The 21,138-nt window shown below is 40.4% G+C and overlaps 2 protein-coding genes across 3 annotated transcripts in view; one reads left to right on the top strand and one right to left on the bottom strand.

The window, feature by feature from the left end:
- CHRNA6 (cholinergic receptor nicotinic alpha 6 subunit) overlaps positions 1 to 1,986 on the bottom strand; it is a 38,897-nt gene extending 36,911 nt beyond the window's left edge. For both annotated transcript variants that reach the window (XM_075284392.1, XM_075284400.1), the window contains exon 1: positions 1,610 to 1,986. In XM_075284392.1, coding sequence (XP_075140493.1) covers positions 1,610 to 1,685 — 76 coding nt within the window. In that variant the 5' untranslated portion in view covers positions 1,686 to 1,986. The remainder of the gene's footprint in view (positions 1 to 1,609) is intronic.
- Positions 1,987 to 18,501: 16,515 nt separating this feature from the next.
- Positions 18,502 to 21,138, top strand: part of CHRNB3 (cholinergic receptor nicotinic beta 3 subunit) — a 39,667-nt gene continuing 37,030 nt past the window's right edge. Inside the window, exon 1 of the mRNA XM_075284253.1 lies at positions 18,502 to 18,732. Within this exon, the coding sequence (XP_075140354.1) occupies positions 18,675 to 18,732 (58 nt within the window). The 5' untranslated portion in view covers positions 18,502 to 18,674. The remainder of the gene's footprint in view (positions 18,733 to 21,138) is intronic.

The following is a 21,138-nucleotide window of genomic DNA, read 5'->3' as shown; positions in this document are numbered from 1 at the left end:
TTTTTTTTTTTTTTTTTTTTTTTTTTTACTATTTTATTCCACCCCGGGGGCTTGAACCTGCGGTCGCTTGATCACAAGTCCCATAGACGGCAATACAACTGTATTGCCGTCTATGGGACATTCTGTCTATTAGTATTACGGCTGGTCATAGAGACCAGCCGCAATACTAATATAGCCGTGACAGGCCGGGGAGCCTCATTAGGCTCCCGGCTGTCACCCGGACAGGTCGGCTCCTGCGATATCGCCGTGCAGGAGCCGGCCTGCAACTTTACAGGTACAGGGCCGGTGGGGACCGGCCCCGGGGGAGAAGGGGCCACGGATACTGACCCGGCATCCGCTGTACTAGAGAGGCGGATGCCGGGGAGGGATAGACGCCGGGGCCTGAGACATCGCTACGATCCTCTGCCCTTCATGAAGCCAGCAGCGGGGGGACTGAGGAGCCCCTGCCGCTGTTGGCTTCATGCGGGGCAGAGGAGCGCAGCGATGTCTCAGGCCCCAGCACCTGTAATGGCGTCTATCACTTGCCGGCTTCCGCCTCTCTATTACAGCGGATGCCAGGCGCCACCTTCAGACTATAAGACGCACCCTTCTTTTCCCCAAAAATTTTTCCGAAAAATACGGTATATTTCTGCTCCTATATAAAGATCCCTACATGACACTGTTATTGGTTTGGGAGTTATTTTGGACTTGAAAAACGACCTTTAATGTCACTGACACATCTATGGCTGTTCGTGTATAAGGAGGTTCTACAAATGTAGGAGATACAATAAAGATAAAGAAAGCTAGATCATTTGGAGTTTATCATCTTCAACTTGGAAATGAGGTTAAAAGCCTTATAATGTCAGCTCAAGACTTTAAAAAATTTATTGAGCAAGCACACTGAATGGAAGCAGAAATAGGTTCAGAAAGCATTACTGCAAACCCCATATAAACTTAATATAACAAGTGAAGCAGATGTTATACAAGGTACTTGTGACTGCAGCTCTCCCTTAAGTCATTGTTTAATGCATGACTTAACCATATTAAATTTTTATTAACTAAATTGTCTTGGTCTTTCAACCCTTTTAGAACCAGAATATATTTAACTCACTATGCAATAAGTTATTTTGTTAACCTTCACATTGAAAAAATAATTTCGAAATATCAACATTTAACTTAAAATTTAGATACTAAAGAAACTAAAAATAAAGCAAAAAATGGAAATACATATACAACCAAAAGCTGCATTCTTATAAACGTAGATTCTATTATTTGGCTACACATTGATTTACGACTCTATTCCTTCAAACTATAATATGTAATCCTGTAAAATAGATATTATATTAACATTATATGTAGCTTGCGTTTGTGTATAGTGACAAAGTAGACATGCCTACAGTCCTCTGTAAATCCACAAATAATGATATCACCGTGACTCAATAAATTCATACACACACATATATAAATATACATATATATATATATATATATATATATATATATATATATATATTACAAAGATAGTAACATTGTTACATTATGCATTGTAAATTTTGTAAAATTCACCAAATTAAAATTAAATGTAAACCAATAGGTAATAATTATTTTAGGAATTATATTAATGCCTTACCTTTCAAGCCAGTCAGCAGAATAACTGAATAGTAGTAGAAGAACATTTCAGTTTTCCTAAGACTGTATAGAATCATTTCTTCTGCTGCAGCAGCCAAGTTGGGGGAGAATAAACACAAACAAGCGTGATTTCAGGATCCACACAAAAGCGTGAATCCAACAGAGAATAAAAATCAAGGTCGCCTTAAGAAACCAGTCACAGGTAAAATGACAATTCTAAGATGTGTCTGGAATCGCACAGGTAAATGGAATGGAATCAATCTGCCCTGCTTTCACGGAGACTGCATGTGTGTATCTTTCATGAGGAAAAGATTCACAGGAAAAGTACCCGTTCATGTGATAGAGAATACAGCCCCAAGGGATAAACATGGGAAACAGTGAGAGGATAGTTCTAGAGATTGAGGCAGAGCAACAGAATACAACCTGTATTATTCACATGCCAGGCATGGAAAGATGTCCAGATGTTTCTATGAAATCTACCTAGACCATGTATTATCATGAATGATAGAAACTAGAATTACTAAAGTGACATAGAATTATCCACATATACTGAAACTTGCTTTTTTACTGCCACATTGTCCTTATTAAGTAGTAACAGGCATAGCTAGGGGTTCAGCATGGGGGGTAAACATGTCCAAAAGGACCCCAATAATAATCGGAGATCGAGAGTGGATACCAACATAAAAAACGCTTACTTACCTATCCTCGCCTCCGCTGCAGTCCTCGGTGGTGTCAGCTATCTTCAATGACATCCAGCACGTCACATGACCTGGGACACAGGCCCCGGTCATGTGACATCACGGACATCAGTCACGTAGGCCCGAAGCGCGGAGAGGTAAGTAACACTGTTTTTTATGTTCCCTTACCTTTCCCAGGTCTCCGATTATTATACTGAAGGGCTTGAAAAGACCCCCGAGTATAATAATAGTGTTTGTGGGGCCCGCAGCGTCACTTACTGATCCTGGCCCCTGCCAGGATCGGTAAGTAAATAGGGCCCATTACCGGCTGGAGTAACACCGGTAGTTACACCCCTGGTGTGGCCTTTGTCTGTGATATGAGTGCTGGAGATAGCCAGTGCTGTACTTTGGCTATGTCTGGCACTCCCATTCACTTCAATGAGCTCGGTGCAGATAGCAGTGTTGAACTTTGGCTATCTCTGGTGGGCATGGACAGCACACAGATTTGAGCCATGTGCCCTCTGTGCCATTTTCCCACAAACCCTATGATGTAAATGTTTGGGTGCATATAGTCTAAATTGCTTTTTTTATTTTAATCCCTACTAATTCTGAGTTTAGAAGCCAAGTGTTTTAGTTATACTTTATATAAGGAAAATGTTTGTTAGCCAGTGGTTATGAAATGTAAAAAAACAACAACTTGCAAGTCTTCAGTAGGTGATACCTTTTTTAATGGCTAACTCATAATGATGACAGAATATGACGTTTCGAAGCTTACTATGAGCTTCTTCTTCAGCTATATCTAAAAACACTTTCTGCATAAATATGTATATATATATATATATATATATATATATATATATATATATATATATACATATGCAGCCTGCATATGAGTTAGCCATTAAAAAAGGTATCACCTCCTGAAGACTTGCAAGTTTTTTGGGTTTTTTTACAGTTATACTTTGTGAATGACAGCGTACTTTTACATGAAAGGCTGTAACTCACTGACTTGTACTACCCAAAAGATTTATGCAAAGACAATCATTTGTCTTCTATCCATATGATAGACCCAACCAATCATGAGGCATTCAGAATGTTGCACTGAATGTAAACTGCACACTCCTCCATTGATTTCAATGGGAGTGTAAACGATAGCCAAGTGCTGTATTTTGGCTATTTCTTGGGCTCCCATAAAAATGGATCTATCAAGGGTATATATTCTGTGTCCACCTCTACATTCTGAATGGAAGTAAAACACTTCTGTTATGAGGATTGGTGAAAACTGGAAAATAATCTTTGCGGCATAACCCCTTTAAATGAATGAATGACAAGTTAAATTGAGTCTTTTCCCATATATATATATATATATATATATATATATATATATATATATATATATATATATCTGCTCAGCTCCTCCTGCTCTATACCATATTGTCTTCAGATTGTACTGCACTTTGAATGTCATCTCCATGTTGGTTGATCAGCTTTTCCTGGATTCCCAAACTCTCAAGGCTCATTCCAAAGCAAGACGATATCTTATATTTTGAATAGTATAAAACCCAGTGTCACCTTCACAGGGAGCAATCTATGTCTACTCATCCCTCACAGACATGTTTTTAGTGAAAGTATCATCATGTGGTAACTCTGAAGAGAGAAGCTTATTAGAAAAGTCAGATGAAGGCTGTGCCAGTGATGAAGCTTAAGAAACAACTAAAATGTGAAATTGCTTGTGCGACCTCACAAATGAATGTCTTCAAGAACATGGCCGCCATCAAAAGACCTAATTAAAAGGTTCAGTTTGCAATTTACAAAGCTATTTCTACAATGGAAGATTCTGGAATAGTTAAGAACATCACTAAGGTTGGTGAGATGACGGGGTTAACTTTGGTTTAATGGACGATAGTGTGTACATATATATGTCGCAAAGCTTCATTTGTAATTTTATAGATGTATTGAGTTCATCTATCAAAATACACAGATATAAATTGGCCTGTACAGTATTATCATGAGTTCACATGTTTCACTGGTTTTTAGTTTAGAATTTTGCATGGCATGTTAGAGTCTGTTCACACTGTTGTGTTCTTTTATTCACAATTTATACATGATATGAAAGAATGCAATTCATTCAAGCTGAAGTTTATTCTAATGAATTGAATTAATTTTCAATGGGCTCATTAGGTTTCCCTTAAGTTTCCAACTTTGTCACAAGGCAGAATAGAGGTAAATAGGGCCCCACTGCAGCGCCATATTTGCTGCTCCTATAAGTATGGTGTGTGGGTTGCAAAGGGCCTGGTGTTTAAACAATGGCATGAACTGCACGCTCCAGAAAACTACTGTTCTACAGGGGTCCCAGACACATCTTTAACAATGAGTTTTCTCAACTTTTGTATTTCCAAAAATGTAATCCTGGCAAAGTGCTATTCCATATAATACTTATATGTATGTAAATATAATATAAAATATTCATGGACAAGTTAAAAGGGGTTTATGGAATAAAAATATTGATGACCTATACTAGTACTCATCAATATCAGATAATTGGGATCAATATCTGGGAGAATGGAGCAGGAAGCAGAATAATGAATTTGTAATCATGACATCACAATGTGAACATGACCGACCATTGCAGTTTGGGGAGCAACACACAAATCAATTAGGTGCCTGGACACAGTGGCGAGTATGACAGGTCACATGCTTGGTTGCTTATATGCTAACAAGAGTATCATTAATATTAAGCAAAGGGATGACTATTGGATAAGTATACTTTTAGATTCACTCTATAAGAGCAAAATGGAAGAATTGTTTCCTGTTTTGAAAAGGTCGGCAAAATTGGCATATTAGCAGGATATGTTCTGTTCAGCTTGCTGCAGCTTTCACAAAGCAGATGCCCACTGGCCGTATGTCTGACCATGAGGACCCTCTTCACTCCCACCTCCTCTGCCAGCACCTTTGCTACAAAAAGCAGAATCGGTAGTCAAGACAGTTTGCTGAACATGGTGGACCAGTATTTTAATTTACAGTGCCAGCCTAAAGCACAAATGAAACTGATGTGCACCACCTAAAGAAGCAGGTTTAGATATACTGTTCATTTTCTCCAGCAAATACCCTGAACCCTGACCCCATGGTATTCTGGGTCAGCAGGTTGGATCAGTGGCAGGAGCAGGCCTAGTTTGCCATTAGTGTACTGACTGTTCACCCTCCAGTGTTCTGTCTAATAGGGTATTCAACATGGCAGATGGCATTGTCACACTGAAGTGGAAAACTCGGACTTCAGACTTTCTCTGAAAAGCATTTTTGGCTTCGACTCGCTACATGGGGCCTTAGACTTACACTCCATGTACTCAAATTCACTTTCTATAGTGGCTGGTGACTAGTTCATGTAGTTTTATACCCATTACCCTGGTTGGTGTTTGGTTTTTAAAGATGGCTATACCATTGTAATAAAAAGGCAGTCTTTCTTACCATTTGTGCCCCCCCCCCCCATCAGCATAGATTGTATCCTCTTGTAAACTGGGATGTCATTTCTAGCATTTGAGTTGTTTGTTTTTTGCCCATTTATTTAGAAGAGTATTTGTGAGGTTTGAGACTGATGTTGCACAAGAGGACCTGGCTCGCAATCTCCATCCTGATTAATAGCAAAGGTGTTTGATAGTGTTGAGGTCAGGGCTCTGGGAGGGCCAGTCAAGTTCTTCCACTCTAAACTCACCCAACAATATCTTTACAGACTTTGCTTTATGCACTGGGACATAGTTGTGCTGGAACGGAAAAGGGCCATTCCCAAAATGAAAGCATACGACTTTCCAAATCATCTTGGTATGCTGCCAATCCTTGTAAAACAACATAGTTACATAGTAGATGAGGTTGGATGAAGACATCAGTCCATCAAGTACAACCTATAACCCTACAGTCCCCTACAGTGTTGATTCAAAGGAAGGCAAAAAAAACCCAAAACCCATGAGGCTCATGGCAATTGCCCCATTTCAGGGGAAAGAACTCCTCCTCCACAAAACATTACAGTGTCTACGGTGCAGTCAGGTATATTATGTTCACTTGGTATTTGCCAAACCCAGACTCATGCAATAGACTACCAGATAGAAAACTGAGTCAGTGTCAGAGTCCAGTGATGACGTACTTTACAACACTCCATCTGATGCATGGCGTTGTGCTTGGTGACGTAAGCTGCTCAGCTATGAAAACCTATGCAATGAAGATCCTGGTTCACTCTTCTTGGCTGAGTTGCTGTGGATCTTAAATGCTCCAATTTATCAATAATACCACTCAAATGTGATCATGGAATATTGTATCTAGGAAGAAACAGACTTTTTGCAAAGGTGGCATCCCTTGGTCACTAGAATGGTAGCAATGAAAAATAAGAAACGGCAATCAATACACAAAAAAGACTGCTGTATCCTTAAAGCTAACACCAGCTGACACCTTAATGGGTTAAATCATATACTTGCTCAAAATAATACAACATAATGTACGATATGAATGCTATTTCCATTATGTTCTATATTCCGGGAATGCGTTTCAGAACATTATTAATATATACTGTATATTCAGCAGAGCATCAAAGTGCTGAAAGCCATTATATACAGTAATGACAATGGATGCATATTGATATCTTTCGCTTCCCACATGACTGCAGATAATTAAGTCTGGATTGTGGTATTTGGAAATTCTTGATTGAAAGCGTTCCCAAGACAGATGCGATTGTCCGCTTAATCAGGAGCCAAGTGTTGTGTCCCTCCGCTCAGAAAGTGTGGACTGCTTCCAGACAGATAATGGACAACGCTGAATAGCTTCTCTAATGTCATATAGATTCCGCAGAATTTCACACAGGACCACAAGGCTTTGAGCTTACAGATAGGCCTCAGGTGTGTCTGAACTTGTACATAAAAGGAGAGCTTTAGATCTAACAAGTTTGCAGCCCAGGAGAGAATTAAAAAGATAATTTGCCACTTTCAATTACATGGTCTGCTCAAGTCGTAATTTTTCCTCCTCCTTCTGTAACTGTATACACTAACAAATAAATGCATGGCTGTTCTATTTTCTTCACTTTATAAATTATTACATATTCCAATTTACAGAAGGAATCATCCATCCATCCAATCATATTTATGTATTGGTCAGTATACGGTATCCAAGTATTGGTTGTCTAAGTGGGGGTGACGACAAGTCGTTATGTATTTAGGTGTAGAATAAGGGCAATGGTCTGTACCTTTGGCCTGGGTGAAGGAAAGCCCAACTATAGCTCTGGATATTTTGCAACTATTGTAATCGTCATACATAAACAAATTCTGTGAAGTTAGAATGACAGAATCTGTGATTTTGTAGAAGCATTTCTTTTTTTTTCTTTGTCTTTGCATTAAAAGGTTTATAGAAGTTTTTTCATAAGAACAGAAAAGATCAAGTCAAACAAAATGTCAAATAGGTACAATACAGGGAAGGGGGAGAGGGGAAAAGATGGAGGCATCAAAGTCTGGGGGGAGGATAGGGAGCAGAAGTGTAGTAACTGGGGGGAACCAAGAAGGCTCTGTTGCAGTAGAGTCAAACTGTACATACAAGAACAAATACCAGGTATATATGCATATCATTAATGTAACAGAATGTGAACAAGGGGAGAAGAGAAAGAAAGGGGGAGGGAATGTTAGGAAAACATAGAAGGGAAGGTAGACTGAAACTCAGCAGAGTAATAGAAGTGGTTCCAAAGGAGCCACGTTTGTTGGTGAGAGCTATCATTCTGTTTAAGTTTCACAAGCAAGGTTTCCATACTTTGTATGCATAGGATATCCTAAAGCCAAGTCAATAGCAAGGGGAGAGTTGGGGGATTTCCATAGCCTAGAGAGAAGGGATCTAGCTGCCACTAATAAGAAGCCTAGTAGTTTTACGGGTATGCCTCCTAAATTTATGTGGGAAAATAGAGAGGAGAAGGGGTGCTGGGTCATCATCTAGAGCGATGCCAGTGACTGTCTGCATAATATGTCAAACATCCCACCAGATGGGCCGTAGGAGCATACATCCCCACGAGACATGTGACATTGTTCCCTGGTCAGCATTGTATCTCCAGCAGCAGTCCGACACGAAGGGGTAGATCTCATGAAGGACAGAGGGTATTCTGTACCAGCAAGAGAGGAATTTATAGTTTGCTTCCTGTGCCTTAAAAGATATAGTAAATTTATGGCATGCCTGAAAGACAGAGGACCACACGTCTGGTGAGAACTAAGCCCCCAATTCACCCTCCCAAGCACCCGTATACGCTGGCAAACAGCGGATTCCTCCATCAGCATACTGTAGATGAGTGAGATCATGTAGGCCAGAGCAATAGGTGAGAGGAACAAGCGTTCAAAGGGCAACAATGCCCTGTGTAGGGAATGTGATTTTTTTAAGAGTGGCATAAATGTGAGAGAGCTGGGCATACTTCAAACGGGAGGAAATGGAGTCACGGTCCACCTGTGGAGCGAGCAACTCGAAGCGGGAAAGGAGGGAAGAAGCAGTGATAACCTGAAGGAACCTAAGGGGCAGCTAAGGGAGGCCAAAATACATGCGCGTTTACTCTGTGTGAAGGGGCCCTAACACTTGTCAAGCCACGGGAGAGCAGTGAGGGCAAGCGGGCTCAGAGGCCCCTCCAGAGCAACCCAGAGCTTAGAATGCGCAGAGTAATTGTAGATGCATTTTAACTCTTTTTCCAGTTACTGTGTGCAGTGGCATAACTAAACTCGTGTGGGTCCGATGCAAATTTTTACCCGGACACCTCTCTACCGTGTACTCTTGATAGCAATGGTTATGGGTGTCTCAGATACATGAAAGGGGTGCAACTATTATTCCCAGAACTATAGTTATCAAGATTATGGGGAGTGAGCAGCGCAGTGTCCAGCATGGAAACAATACTGGGAACTGTGTGCTCTGGGAATCAAATAATCTGTGGGGTCCTAAAAGTGCAAGAGATTTAAGAGATACATGGGGATCTTACACCAGTGCTCCGACTGATCAATTGTTTGAAGGGTCGGTGGTACTTTTGAGAGTGCCTTAAACACTTCATTCCACCCCTTACACAGGATCTGATTTATACGGTAGTGATCTTGCAATGTTATTGCAGCCTGTAGTTATATCACGTCTGCTATGAAACAGATAGGGTGTGCTGTAAATAGTGAACAGGGCCCACACAGTATAATATCTTCCTCAGAGCCTCCCTACAGTATAATGTTCCACAGTGGACCCAACAGTACAATATCATCTTCAGAGCCCCCCCCCCCCACAGTATAATGCTCCACAGTTGCACCCATACAGTATAATATGCTCCGTATTGGTCCCCACACAGTATAATAAGATCCCCACAGTGACCCTCTTGAGCCTCTTTTGGCAAACCCCACAAAATTCAACAAATATTCGTAATGTTTGGCACTCCAATTAGTTTCGGTGCTATTATTATACACTGGGGTTACCTCTGACCCCAGAGTATAGTAATTGGAGGCCCAGGGGAGGTAATGGAAAATTAAAAACCCTTATACTCACTTTACCTCACCTCTCCTGGTCATCTTCACTCCACCTAGTTCTCTGCAGCAGCATCCTCAGTCCTCTTTGTAGGCAACTGTTTATCACATTCCCCGCAGGTCACCGCTGGGATCTGTGATTGGGCCTCCGTAGCCACATGGGATGTGCTGAGATCATTATACCAGCACAGCCCGTGTGACTGCTAGGGCCCAGTCATAGGTCCCAGTAGTGGCCCCTGGAGCATGTGACCTCAGTCACAAACTGGAAGAGTACCAAAGAGAATGCTGGGCACCATCAGAGTGCCAGGAGAGGTGATTGTAAGTATTTTTTATTTTTACTCCTCTCCCCTGAGCAGGCTTCTATTGGTATGGGGCCCAGCGGCATGCCAGGCCCCTTTCCGTTAACAATCAGAGAACCAGACAGTCCCCAATCACTATCAAGGTGCCACGGGGACCCTGGCAATTTCCAGCTGGCTGTGGGCCCCGTACCACTCCAGGTCCGGGCACAGTCAATCATTACATCCCTGACCACGATCATTATGCCCCTGACTTTGTCTGTGTATTGGACTAAGCTCATATACCAGACACATCTTATGGACAAGAGCAGTGATGTTCTGGGGGAAAAACAGCCCTCGTTCCTAATCTCATACATACGCTTTAATATATTTGTCAATGGGGAGGGGGCCACATTCTTCTGTTATGTTAGCAAGAGATATATGGGGTAAAATGACTGCACAGGGTTTGTTTGCAGTCTTTTACCATTTCTTATATCTGCATAGAAGCAGAGACACAAAATAATAGAAATTTGGTCATGAAGTCTGTAAAGTGATTAGAAGGATTACTAACATTATGACAAGTAAAATGATAACAACCAACAATTTCATATCCAGCAATGGAAGTGTCAATACAATCTCATTATTGGGAAAATTAATCTTTTTCCCGTGCAACTTGAGGGAAACATGCCGGTGACATTATTCAGAAACAATTGATTTTTGCTTCCTGTTTGCGCTTACATAAAAGACTTGAAATGAATGCACTGTTAAACATTGAATGTTACTTTTCATAGGTGGCCTCTCCTTCGTCTTTCTGTCTTTAGAAACAGATTTCTTGAAGGTCATTAAGGTCAAAGTGAATAACAATGAATAATTGAAATCCTGTCTCTGCAATCCTTGTAACAGTGAACCTGACACTGAACCTTTTCATTATAGAAGGCCGAATGACTGCCAAGACCCACATCAATCAGCCGCTGGGATAACCTGTGATACGGATTTCCTTTCTGCTACATAAGTGTACTTACTGAAGAATAAGAATAAATAGGCTCTCCTTCATTTATACAGTATGCTTCATATTATTTACTAAAATTTAGGAAAACACGAGAGAATAAATTATTCTGCTCTGTGATGCCGCATGCCCTGAATATTTTAACTTTTTAATGTTGCATGAATTACTGTTGGTAAGAAACTTGACAAATTTAAGAGAAATGCAGCCCTCGGGGTAAAAATCTAAATTTTGCCGGCAGTCTCAGAGCACTCTCTGTCCATGCTCAATGTATGGGGAAGGGGAAACATGCAATATACATATTATACTTGCATACACTCCATAGGTCAAATTATCTCCAGCGTCCAGTTGTTCTCGTAATAAATTACTCAGCAGGAAGGCGATGCAGGCTGCCGATGAAATGCTGGCTCTTAATTCAATGCCATGGATGTTGCTGGTAGCAGGTCCAGGGCTACAAAGGCTGTGCGTATACATGTTTTATGTCAGATAATGGAAGCGTTTAAAAGAATTCCACCAAACACGCGAATAGTCAGTTCTTTAGACATATATATATATGTCTACACCAACCTTTATCTGTTAGAACATCTGTTGTTTGCCCATTGTGAGAATGGTAATAATACTTTCATTTCCAAAGTCTCTGTGTCATTCCCCTTTGTCAATGTGATGCTTTGAGGCATTTGGACAACCGGCTGTGATAGGTAGTTGGTCTTATCATCTAAGCCTGAGTCACAAGACTTTTAGTCAAACATCAGGAAAATGGAATTGTTGATGGATGGCAATAAATGATTCTGTATTATGCGATTGGTATGGAATTCATCATGATCCTATTATTTCATGCAGATCACCAGCCACAGTTAGACAATGTAAATATCATTAATGTCTCTTTTCCATCCTAAAATGTACTAGTAGATAATTCTACTATTTCTCAATAATACAGCAAAAAGGCAAGCTATAACCTTATTAAGGTTATTATAAGGTTGAATAAATCAATCTAACCACTGTCCTAAACAACCCCCGCTAACCCCGCTTCATCTCAGATACTTATTACCAAGGCTGACAGCTTTATCCATTTCTTTACATACTGTTGTCGTACTGTTGGCACTAACCAACCAGGCCTGGCTCACATCTGAATTCGGTATTCCGTTTGGGGACTCCGCTTGGGGACCCCCCTAATGGAATACCGAACACATTCACAAGCGGTGAGCAATCGGATCTGTGTGTTTTCCACACACTGTCCACACAGAACATGAAAAGTAATTCATGAACTACTTTTCACTCCGTATGACTCCGCATTATAGTCTATGGGGTCCATGTGCTTTCATTGCTTACGCTTGTCAATGCATGTGGTATTCCGTTCGGGGGGTTCCCAAGCGAATGCAGATATGAACCAGGTCTAAAATAGCCATATCAAAGAGGAGTACGGACTGAGTAAGGCTGCAGTCACACCTGCTTGGATGACTGTTCAGAGATTCCATCCCCCATTCCACTTGAAAAATGCAGAGGAAAAAGTCCTGCAAACGGGACTTTTCTCTCGCTGCAATTTTTGGGTGGAATAGGGAACTGAATCCCTGCATGGTGACCAAACACAAGACTCAGCTTCCATTTTTTGGATCCCCAAGCGGACCTAAAGAATGGAAACCTCAACGCAGATGTGAACCTAGTGTAAGTGAAATACATTGAAACGCTAAATGTACCAGAAACTTACTGCTGACGTGCTGTGCACCAGATTTATGATGTATTTACTATGTACTATTCGTACGGGTTTAGTAAATAAGGGGTGAGGCATAAAATACCCTAATATGCACCAGAATTGCACCAAAACTTAGTAGTCAAAGTAAGCCAAGTAATGGAGTAAACATAGACTAGACAGACTTAAAGAGGACCTTTCATCAGATTGGGCACATGCAGTTTTATATACTACTGGAAAGCTGACAGCGCGCTGAATTCAGCGCATTATCGGCTTTCCCGATCTGTGCCTGGTGTAAAGCGCTATCGGTCCCGGTACCGTAGGGCTTTACAGTCAGAAGGGCGTTTCTGACACTTAGCCAGTGACGCCCTTCTGCCCAGCAGCGCTATCGCGCTGTACTGTGTGAGCGGGGAGGAACTCCCCCCTCCCGCTCCTGATAATACTCGTCTATGGACGAGCTGTGTGAGCAGAGGGAGGGGGCGTTCCTCCCCGCTCACACAGTACAGCGCGATAGGCGCTGCTGGGCAGAAGGGCGTCACTGGCTAACTGTCAGAAATGCGCTTCTGACACTAAAGCGCTACGGTACCGGGACCGATAGCACTCTACACCGGGCACAGATCGGGAATTCAGCGCACTGTCAGCTTTCCAGACATTTTACAACTGTCTAGTCTATGTTTACAATATTATATTATAATTTATATTATATTTATATAAAATATAATTAGAATTTCTATTAAAATTATATAATATAAAATTAGAAGAGATTAGTACTGCCATGGATCGCTGAGAGAGGGAAGTTAAAATGAGTTGAAATTACAGAAATGACATCCCTATGAGAGCTAATATGGCTGACAGTGCTAGTTATTGGTGTGCCTTCACCTGCAGCACATACTGTTACAGACATTTCTCATTCATTTCCAATGAACTTTCAGAAATTCATGTGGTTGTCACTAGAAAAAACTTATTTGGATAAATGGAACTGATTTATATTTGCGTAAAGTTTTGCCACAAAAATCTGCTGCAAGTGTTGCCACCTATTCCAAGAACTGAAGGCAAGCAAGTCTGTAGCTGAAGGTGATTTTGAGATCTACAGTTATACAGATAATAGAAGGGCTTTAGTGAAGCATGTATCCTTGTACCACCTCAGATTTTCAGAATGCAAGGACTGTACATGATGGAATTTCTTGGAAATCTTGCTTTCTGGATATATTAGGTTATTTACACTTGGGACATAGAGAATTGTGCAGTAGCAGCAAAGCTGATGAGATTTTAAAAACATTTCGACATGCTATGCAAAAATCTACCACGTGAATTAACCTACGGTATGGAGTTTATATCCCAGAATACCAATTTATACTATGGATTTTTTATTTTTTTATTTTGCAGACTTTACATTATGGAGTGCATAGGGTTACATCTGAGAAAAATTACGGACGTAAGCTGCAGATTTTCAGCCAAAGATCATTTGCAGCATATACAGTACATTATGTCAGACATACCCTTATACAACATTGTAATTTATTTCATTACAGTCCTTTTCATATAGAATAGAAATTTTAGTTGTCTCCTTTTAAGCATTCAAGATTTAGAATTTCCCAAGATCAGACGTGAACAACCAGTTATAGACTACAATAATTAATAATAAACAATAAGATTTCTCTGGCTACCAATAATCAGAAATATGCCATAATTCTGCACCTTTCATGGCTTGTTCATACCAGACTAAAGCAACTGTATAGCATATAGTAGTATAAGGCAATAGGGATTCTTGTAGAAAACAGACCAAATGGACTGAATAAAATACATCTAGCTGTGTATGGGTTACATGGAGAAAATGGAACAATGAGTATTTTAGACATGACAATTCAGAAGTAGACATTTGATAAATACAGGGCAGTCACATGGATATATAATACCGTTATTTTCCAGGCAAGAAATAGTGACATCTGGTGGTTCAATGTGAGATCCATTAATAATGTGTACAGATATGCATAGTAATGAGCCGCCTAATGGAAATAGAGACAGGTGGATGAACGGTCCTGAGAGTCCATTGGTGTAATATATTACCTGCAGGCCTCATCATCAATCTCTACAAGTATGTTATGCCCTAGTATCCCAGAACAGCTATATCAGACTTATATCCGCTGTGTCAGCTTTTCTTTTATATTTTTATAATGTAAATAATGGATGTATGATCAGATCACCATCCACTTATTTCTGTTCTCCAGAGGTGGACCTCCTGTATGCCTAGGTGCTGGTAGGATCCACAACAGCTTAATTCCTGCTGGCATGCCCTGCACACAACTGCTGGTATAGTGTAGTGTAATGTAGTCAGAAAATAACAAAACTGAAACTTTACTAGGATGGACTGTAGAAATACATACCTCCCAACCGTCCCGATTTCCGCGGGACATTCACGATTTCGGTGACGTGTCCCGTGGTCCCAGTTGGAGGGAGGTATGTCCCGATTTCAACTCAGATCTGCGTCTGGAGGACGTAGATCTGAGTTGAATACATACGCGACTAAAGCAAGAAACTGTCACAGCTCAGCTCCTTGCTTTGCCGCTGCACTCCGGTTAGTGGCTGTGTAGGCGCGATGTGATGATGTCACATCGCGCCTACAACTGTGTTAGCGAGACTCCGGAGAGAGCTGCGGGGGAGCGAGGAAAAGGTGAGTATAAGTGGTTTTTGTGTGTAGACATTGAGGTGGAACATGAAACTGGGGGCAGATGAAGGAGGGGACGGCATGACACTGGGGGCAGAGATGGGGGGACATGATTCTGGGGGCAGAGATGGAGGACATGAATCTGGGGGCAGAGATGGGAGGACATGAATCTGGGGGTAGAGATGGGGGGACATGAATCTGGGGGAAGAAATGGGGGAACATTAATCTGGGGGAAGAGATGGAGGGGACATGAATCTGGGGGCAGAGATGGGGAGACATGAAACTGGGGCAGAGATGGGGGCATGAATCTTGGGGTAGAGATGGGGTACATGAAACTGTGGACAGAGATGGGGGACATGAATCTGAGACAGAGATGGAGGGGACATGAAACTGGGGGCAGAGATAGAGGGGGGACATGAAACTGGGGGCAGATGAAGGGTGTATATAAAACTGGGGGAGAGATAGAGGGGGGACATATAATTTACAGGTGACTGTAGGAGGATTATACTGTGTGGGGGCACATGGAAAATGAATGAGAATGGGAGGAGTCGACATAAAAGTGGGTGGAGCTAAATTTGCCACGGCGCGCTGCACATTTTGTCCATCTTTCAGTTCTTCAAAAGTTGGGAGGTATGGAAATATAACATACAGCTTTACACAATGTTGCAACACTGCGCACATCACTCCGGTCACCCGGTGTGTCCATAAGGAGACGGGCATCACTCCAGTTTTCACAGGCAATGCTCCCCTCTGTACTCACAATCTATGACTATGGTTCCTTGTGATGTGACAGCTGCAGACAGAACAACCAAATGTACAGACTCCATGCCAACTCTAACCTCATCTCCAACTACACACCCAAAAGGAATGACATTAGACAGGGGTTGTCATCCATTCTTGGCAGTGTCAGGCAGGGGTGCCTAGGGCCCACCAGTTGAATTCATGGGGGTCCATTATACAGCTAAAGGCTTATATCACTTGCCTCTCATTCACAAATTCCTAAAACTGCACTGACACACATTTTTTCAGTATTAACTTGCTAACTAGCCCTTGAACTAGTTCTATCCTGTTGCCCTCTAAGTAACCTGCTGACCTCCTCCTAGTTTAGGGCCCACCTAGCTCTGTTAGCAAGATGGGTGATAGGGGTCCTGCAAGGACAGTAAGAAGATGGAGACCAGGAGGGAGACCTCTCTGAATAGATGTTATCTCTGCCGGGATATTTTGTTAAATATTCTACCCATGAAATGATGGGCTACATAAAATGATGTACGCTGCAGTTTTTGTTAATAGTGCAGTGAGTGTACTGTGCCATGTACCACTCTTCCAGGGTTTGAGGATCTAGGAGCCCCAGTGTGGGGATTTATGGCCATGGTTAACCACCTAAGGCTGCCAAACTAAAGGGATTCCAGAATTTTTTTAAAAAAATTCCCAGTTCTGCTAACAATCATAAAGCGATTCCTCAAATATTTAGTGAATACAGTGCTCCAGTAGTGCCCGATCGATCCCAGACTTGGCACAAATCTAAAACCGCTCATACATTTTAGATGTGTTTTGGTCGGCCCACGAACTTCACCAGGTTCAGTCCACCATCTAATGTGTATAGGGACCTCCCTACTAATAATAAAGATTACATGTCCATGCACTATTTGACTTAGGCAAGCATGTATGTGTATGGGACAGACAATCGAACTCAAAAGGGGCTACAGTGAATGGCTGTCTATGGATTTATGACCTTGACTTTTACCTTCAGGTCATCAAACATTAGCATCAGACTGGGAGAGTTCTCAACTAATAACCACTTTTCCATCGAGGATCTATACCCTGGAAATGATAGAGTTAAATCTGGAGGTATAGATGTTACTGGGTTGGTTGTCTTCTTTAACATACGGTTTTAACTCTTTCCTTTTCAGGGAGTTAAGTTTAAAGGTTGCTCTTTGCAAGGGTTAAAGAGGTTTTACAAGATTAGTAGAACTTGCTGCTTTATTGGCTATGAACTGCGACACACTTGTTCATATGTCCTGCCTAGAATTGCAGCTTAAGGCTGAGTTCACATGGGGTTTTTTGGACACGTTCAGAATGAGCGCATAGAAAGCAGCTCCCATTGACTTGAATGGGAGCCAGCATACGTGCGCTCCCCATTGAAATCAATGGGAGGCTTTTTTCCCTTTGCTTTCAATGTGAGCGTCAATGGGAGCTGCTTTTTACGCGCTCATTCTGAACGTGTTTTTATGATCAGAATGAGCGCAGCGTTACATCGTGTGAAGGCTCCTTTAGACTAGTGATGTTTGTGAGGATAATGTAAACCATTTATCTCAAACCAACATGTATAGTATGTGTTATTTCATATAATATACCAATTACGCTAAGATCACACCTGCGCTCGGGTCTCTGTTCTTTGGGTTTGCTTTGGAACCCAAAAAACAAACTCAATCCGCTTTCAGGCTAAGGCCACACATGGCGTCCTGCAGCAAAAAAGCGCAATGCATTTCGGTTCTTCCCACATCACTTTGCACAGAAACGCCACAGAGATTTCCTCTGTGGACTGTGTTTCAATTATACCTATAGGGAAACCGCTGGTGTTTCTATAGGCATAATTGACATGCTACGATTTCCAAAACTGCAATGGATTTGAAAAGCACAGTGTGTACATTGTGTGTATTTTATCACAAAGAGGGAACAGGATTCACTAGAATCCCATCCACTCTGCTGTGAATGTAAAATGCTACATTTTTTTCCATTGTGTTTCTACCACGGGCAATCCATGGAGTTTACGCCATGTGGGGCTCCGCCGAATAGTGACTATAATGGGGTCTGCTGGGTTTTCAACCAAAAAATGCATTTTTCGACCAGTATAGGGGACGGAATACCCCAATAGAAAGCAAGCGCTGGTGGGAATCCAGCCTTATATAGATATGATGAAAGTCTAAATAAAACACATAGTGGACATGGTCCAATCTAGTGATCAGTTTGCCATGTGATAAGGCAATAGCAGTTCAAATAGAAACATTATGAATGAATACTTTTATTGTGATTAGAAGACAGCAAGCATTGGGAGGGTTAAATGAGGAAGGGCTTAAGATCCAGAGACAGGATCCAAGCACGGAGAAGGAGGCAGCTGAATCAGTAAAGTACGCTCTGATGATTTCTCTTGCTGATGGAACTGCATTAAATCCTTCCTCTGTCTTTTCCAGGATTAATTTGTGGTGTGACAGAAATCTGCTGTATGACAGCACATCACTGAAGCTGGCATATTCTTGGTGAATATGATCCTGTGGGCTCATTGCCTTGTTCTACTCATTACGGTGTCTTCTCTCAACTCTGGTGAGTAACATGAAATTGTTTCACTTGTTTCTTGTATGATGCTATAGATGTGGCCGGTCAGGAGCGTTCAGCTACATCTCTAGTTCTGAATAGAAGGAATGATATGCTCATTTTCTATACTTTAAGGGTAATGTATAGATAGTAACGTTGGACATGGCCACCCTATATTTATAGGATGCTCATCTGTAAAAGAAGACCAACATTAAAAGATACTGACAACGATAGAATAGTATTTCACACGGAAAACCATTCCTAGTTCATTTCTTGCTGCTTTTATGACACCCAAATATTTTACAGTACAGTACACGCATTGTACATCAGGTCCTGTTCTTTACAATCTCCTATCTCAGACACTAAATAAAAGGATTTTGAAGAAATTTCTTTCATCTTGTAGCAATCATGTTATATTATAGATACTAGGACTGTCAATTGTCTTCCAAATATATTGCTATATGATGGAAATCATTCAGGCAATGTGTCAGAGAATCGTTGAAATATTGATGTTGAGATTAAATGGTTTTGTATTATGTACTATCTACACTGTCTATAAACTAAACCCCAGCACATATAGTGGAGGATAGCAGCCCATATGGAGGATGCTTACAAGACACATTCATTACCACTACAAGATGAATACTTCTGATGGCAACGCCTGAAGAATTGTTGGGAAGTAAAGTAACAGCTGTGCCATTGAAATAATGCAACTTGTATTCTGTCCTAAGTCCTAGGATAATGTAGGGGTAGTGTACAAACCAAAGAGAACTATTCTTCCACATGTAACACAGCAAATGATGTTCCATTACAAATCCACTGCATAGCTGATTGATACACAATGTAAAATGTCAGTCTTACTTTTGTTCTAATTTATTATTAATAATGTTATTGTTATTATTAGTAGTAGTACTAGTAGCAGCAGCAGTATTATTAATAGTAGTAGTAGCAGCATTATTAGTAGTATTAGTAGTTGTAGTAGCAGTAGTAGTAGCAGTATTATTATTATTAGTAGTAGTAGTAGCAGCAGTATTGTTATTAGTATTATTAGTAGTAGTAGCAGCAGTATTATTATTATTAGTAATAGTAGCAGCATTATTAGTAGTATTAGTAGTAGCAGTATTATTAGTAGTAGTAGTAGCAGCAGTATTATTATTAGTAGTAGTAGTAGCAGTATTGTTGTTGTTATTATTATTAGTAGTAGTAGTAGTAGTAGTAGTAGCAGTACTAGTAGTAGTTGCAGTAGTATTAGTAGTAGTAGCAGTATTATTATTATTAGTAGTAGTATTAGTAATAGTAGCAGCATTATTATTTGTAGCAGCAGTAGTAGGAGTAGCAGCAGTATTATTATTATTAGTAGTAGTATTAGTAGTTGTAGTAGCAGTAGTAGTAGCAGCAGTATTATTATTATTAGTAGTAGTAGTAGTAGTAGCAGCAGTATTGTTATTAGTATTATTATTAGTAGTAGCAGCAGTATTATTATTATTAGTAATAGTAGCAGCATTATTAGTAGTATTAGTAGTAGCAGTATTATTATTAGTAGTAGTAGTAGCAGCCGTATTATTATTATTAGTAGTAGTAGCAGTATTGTTGTTATTATTATTATTAGTAGTAGTACTAGTAGTAGTTGCAGTAGTATTAGTAGTAGTAGCAGTATTATTGTAGTATTAATAGTAGTAGTAGCAGTATTATTATTATTATTATTATTAGTAGTAGTAGTAGTAGTAGTAGTAGTAGTAGTAGTATTAGTAGTAGCAGCAGTATTATTATTTGTAGAAGCAGTAGTAGAAGTAGCAGCAGTATTATTATTATTAGTAGTAGCAGTAGTAGCAGTAGTAGTAGTAGCAGCAGCAGTATTATTATTATTAGTAGTAGTAGTAGTAGCAGCAGTATTATTATTATTATTAGTAGTAGCAGCAGTAGTAGGAGTAGCAGCAGTATTATTATTATTAGTAGCAGTAGTAGTAGCAGCAACAGTATTATTATTAGTAGTAGCAGTAGTAGTAGCAGCAGCAGTATTATTATTATTAGTAGCAGTAGTAGTAGCAGCAGCAGCAGTATTATTATTATTAGTAGCAGTAGTAGTAGCAGCAGCAGTATTATTATTAGTAGCAGCAGTAGTAGGAGTAGCAGCAGTATTATTATTATTATTATTATTAGTAGTAGTAGCAGTAGTAGTAGCAGCAGTATTATTATTATTATTAGTAGCAGTAGTTGTAGTAGCAGCAGCAGTATTATTATTATTATTATTAGTAGCAGTATTATTACTATTAGTAGCAGCAGTATTATTATTATTAGTAGTAGCAGTAGTAGTAGGAGTAGCATTATTATTATTATTATTATTAGTAGTAGTAGTAGTAGTAGTAGTAGTAGTAGCAGTATTATTATTTGTAGCAGCAGTAGTAGGAGTAGCAG

Source organism: Leptodactylus fuscus, chromosome 1 (assembly GCF_031893055.1).
Source record: "Leptodactylus fuscus isolate aLepFus1 chromosome 1, aLepFus1.hap2, whole genome shotgun sequence".
Taxonomy (NCBI): domain Eukaryota; kingdom Metazoa; phylum Chordata; class Amphibia; order Anura; family Leptodactylidae; genus Leptodactylus; species Leptodactylus fuscus.
This window is presented reverse-complemented; position numbering and strand designations above follow the sequence as displayed.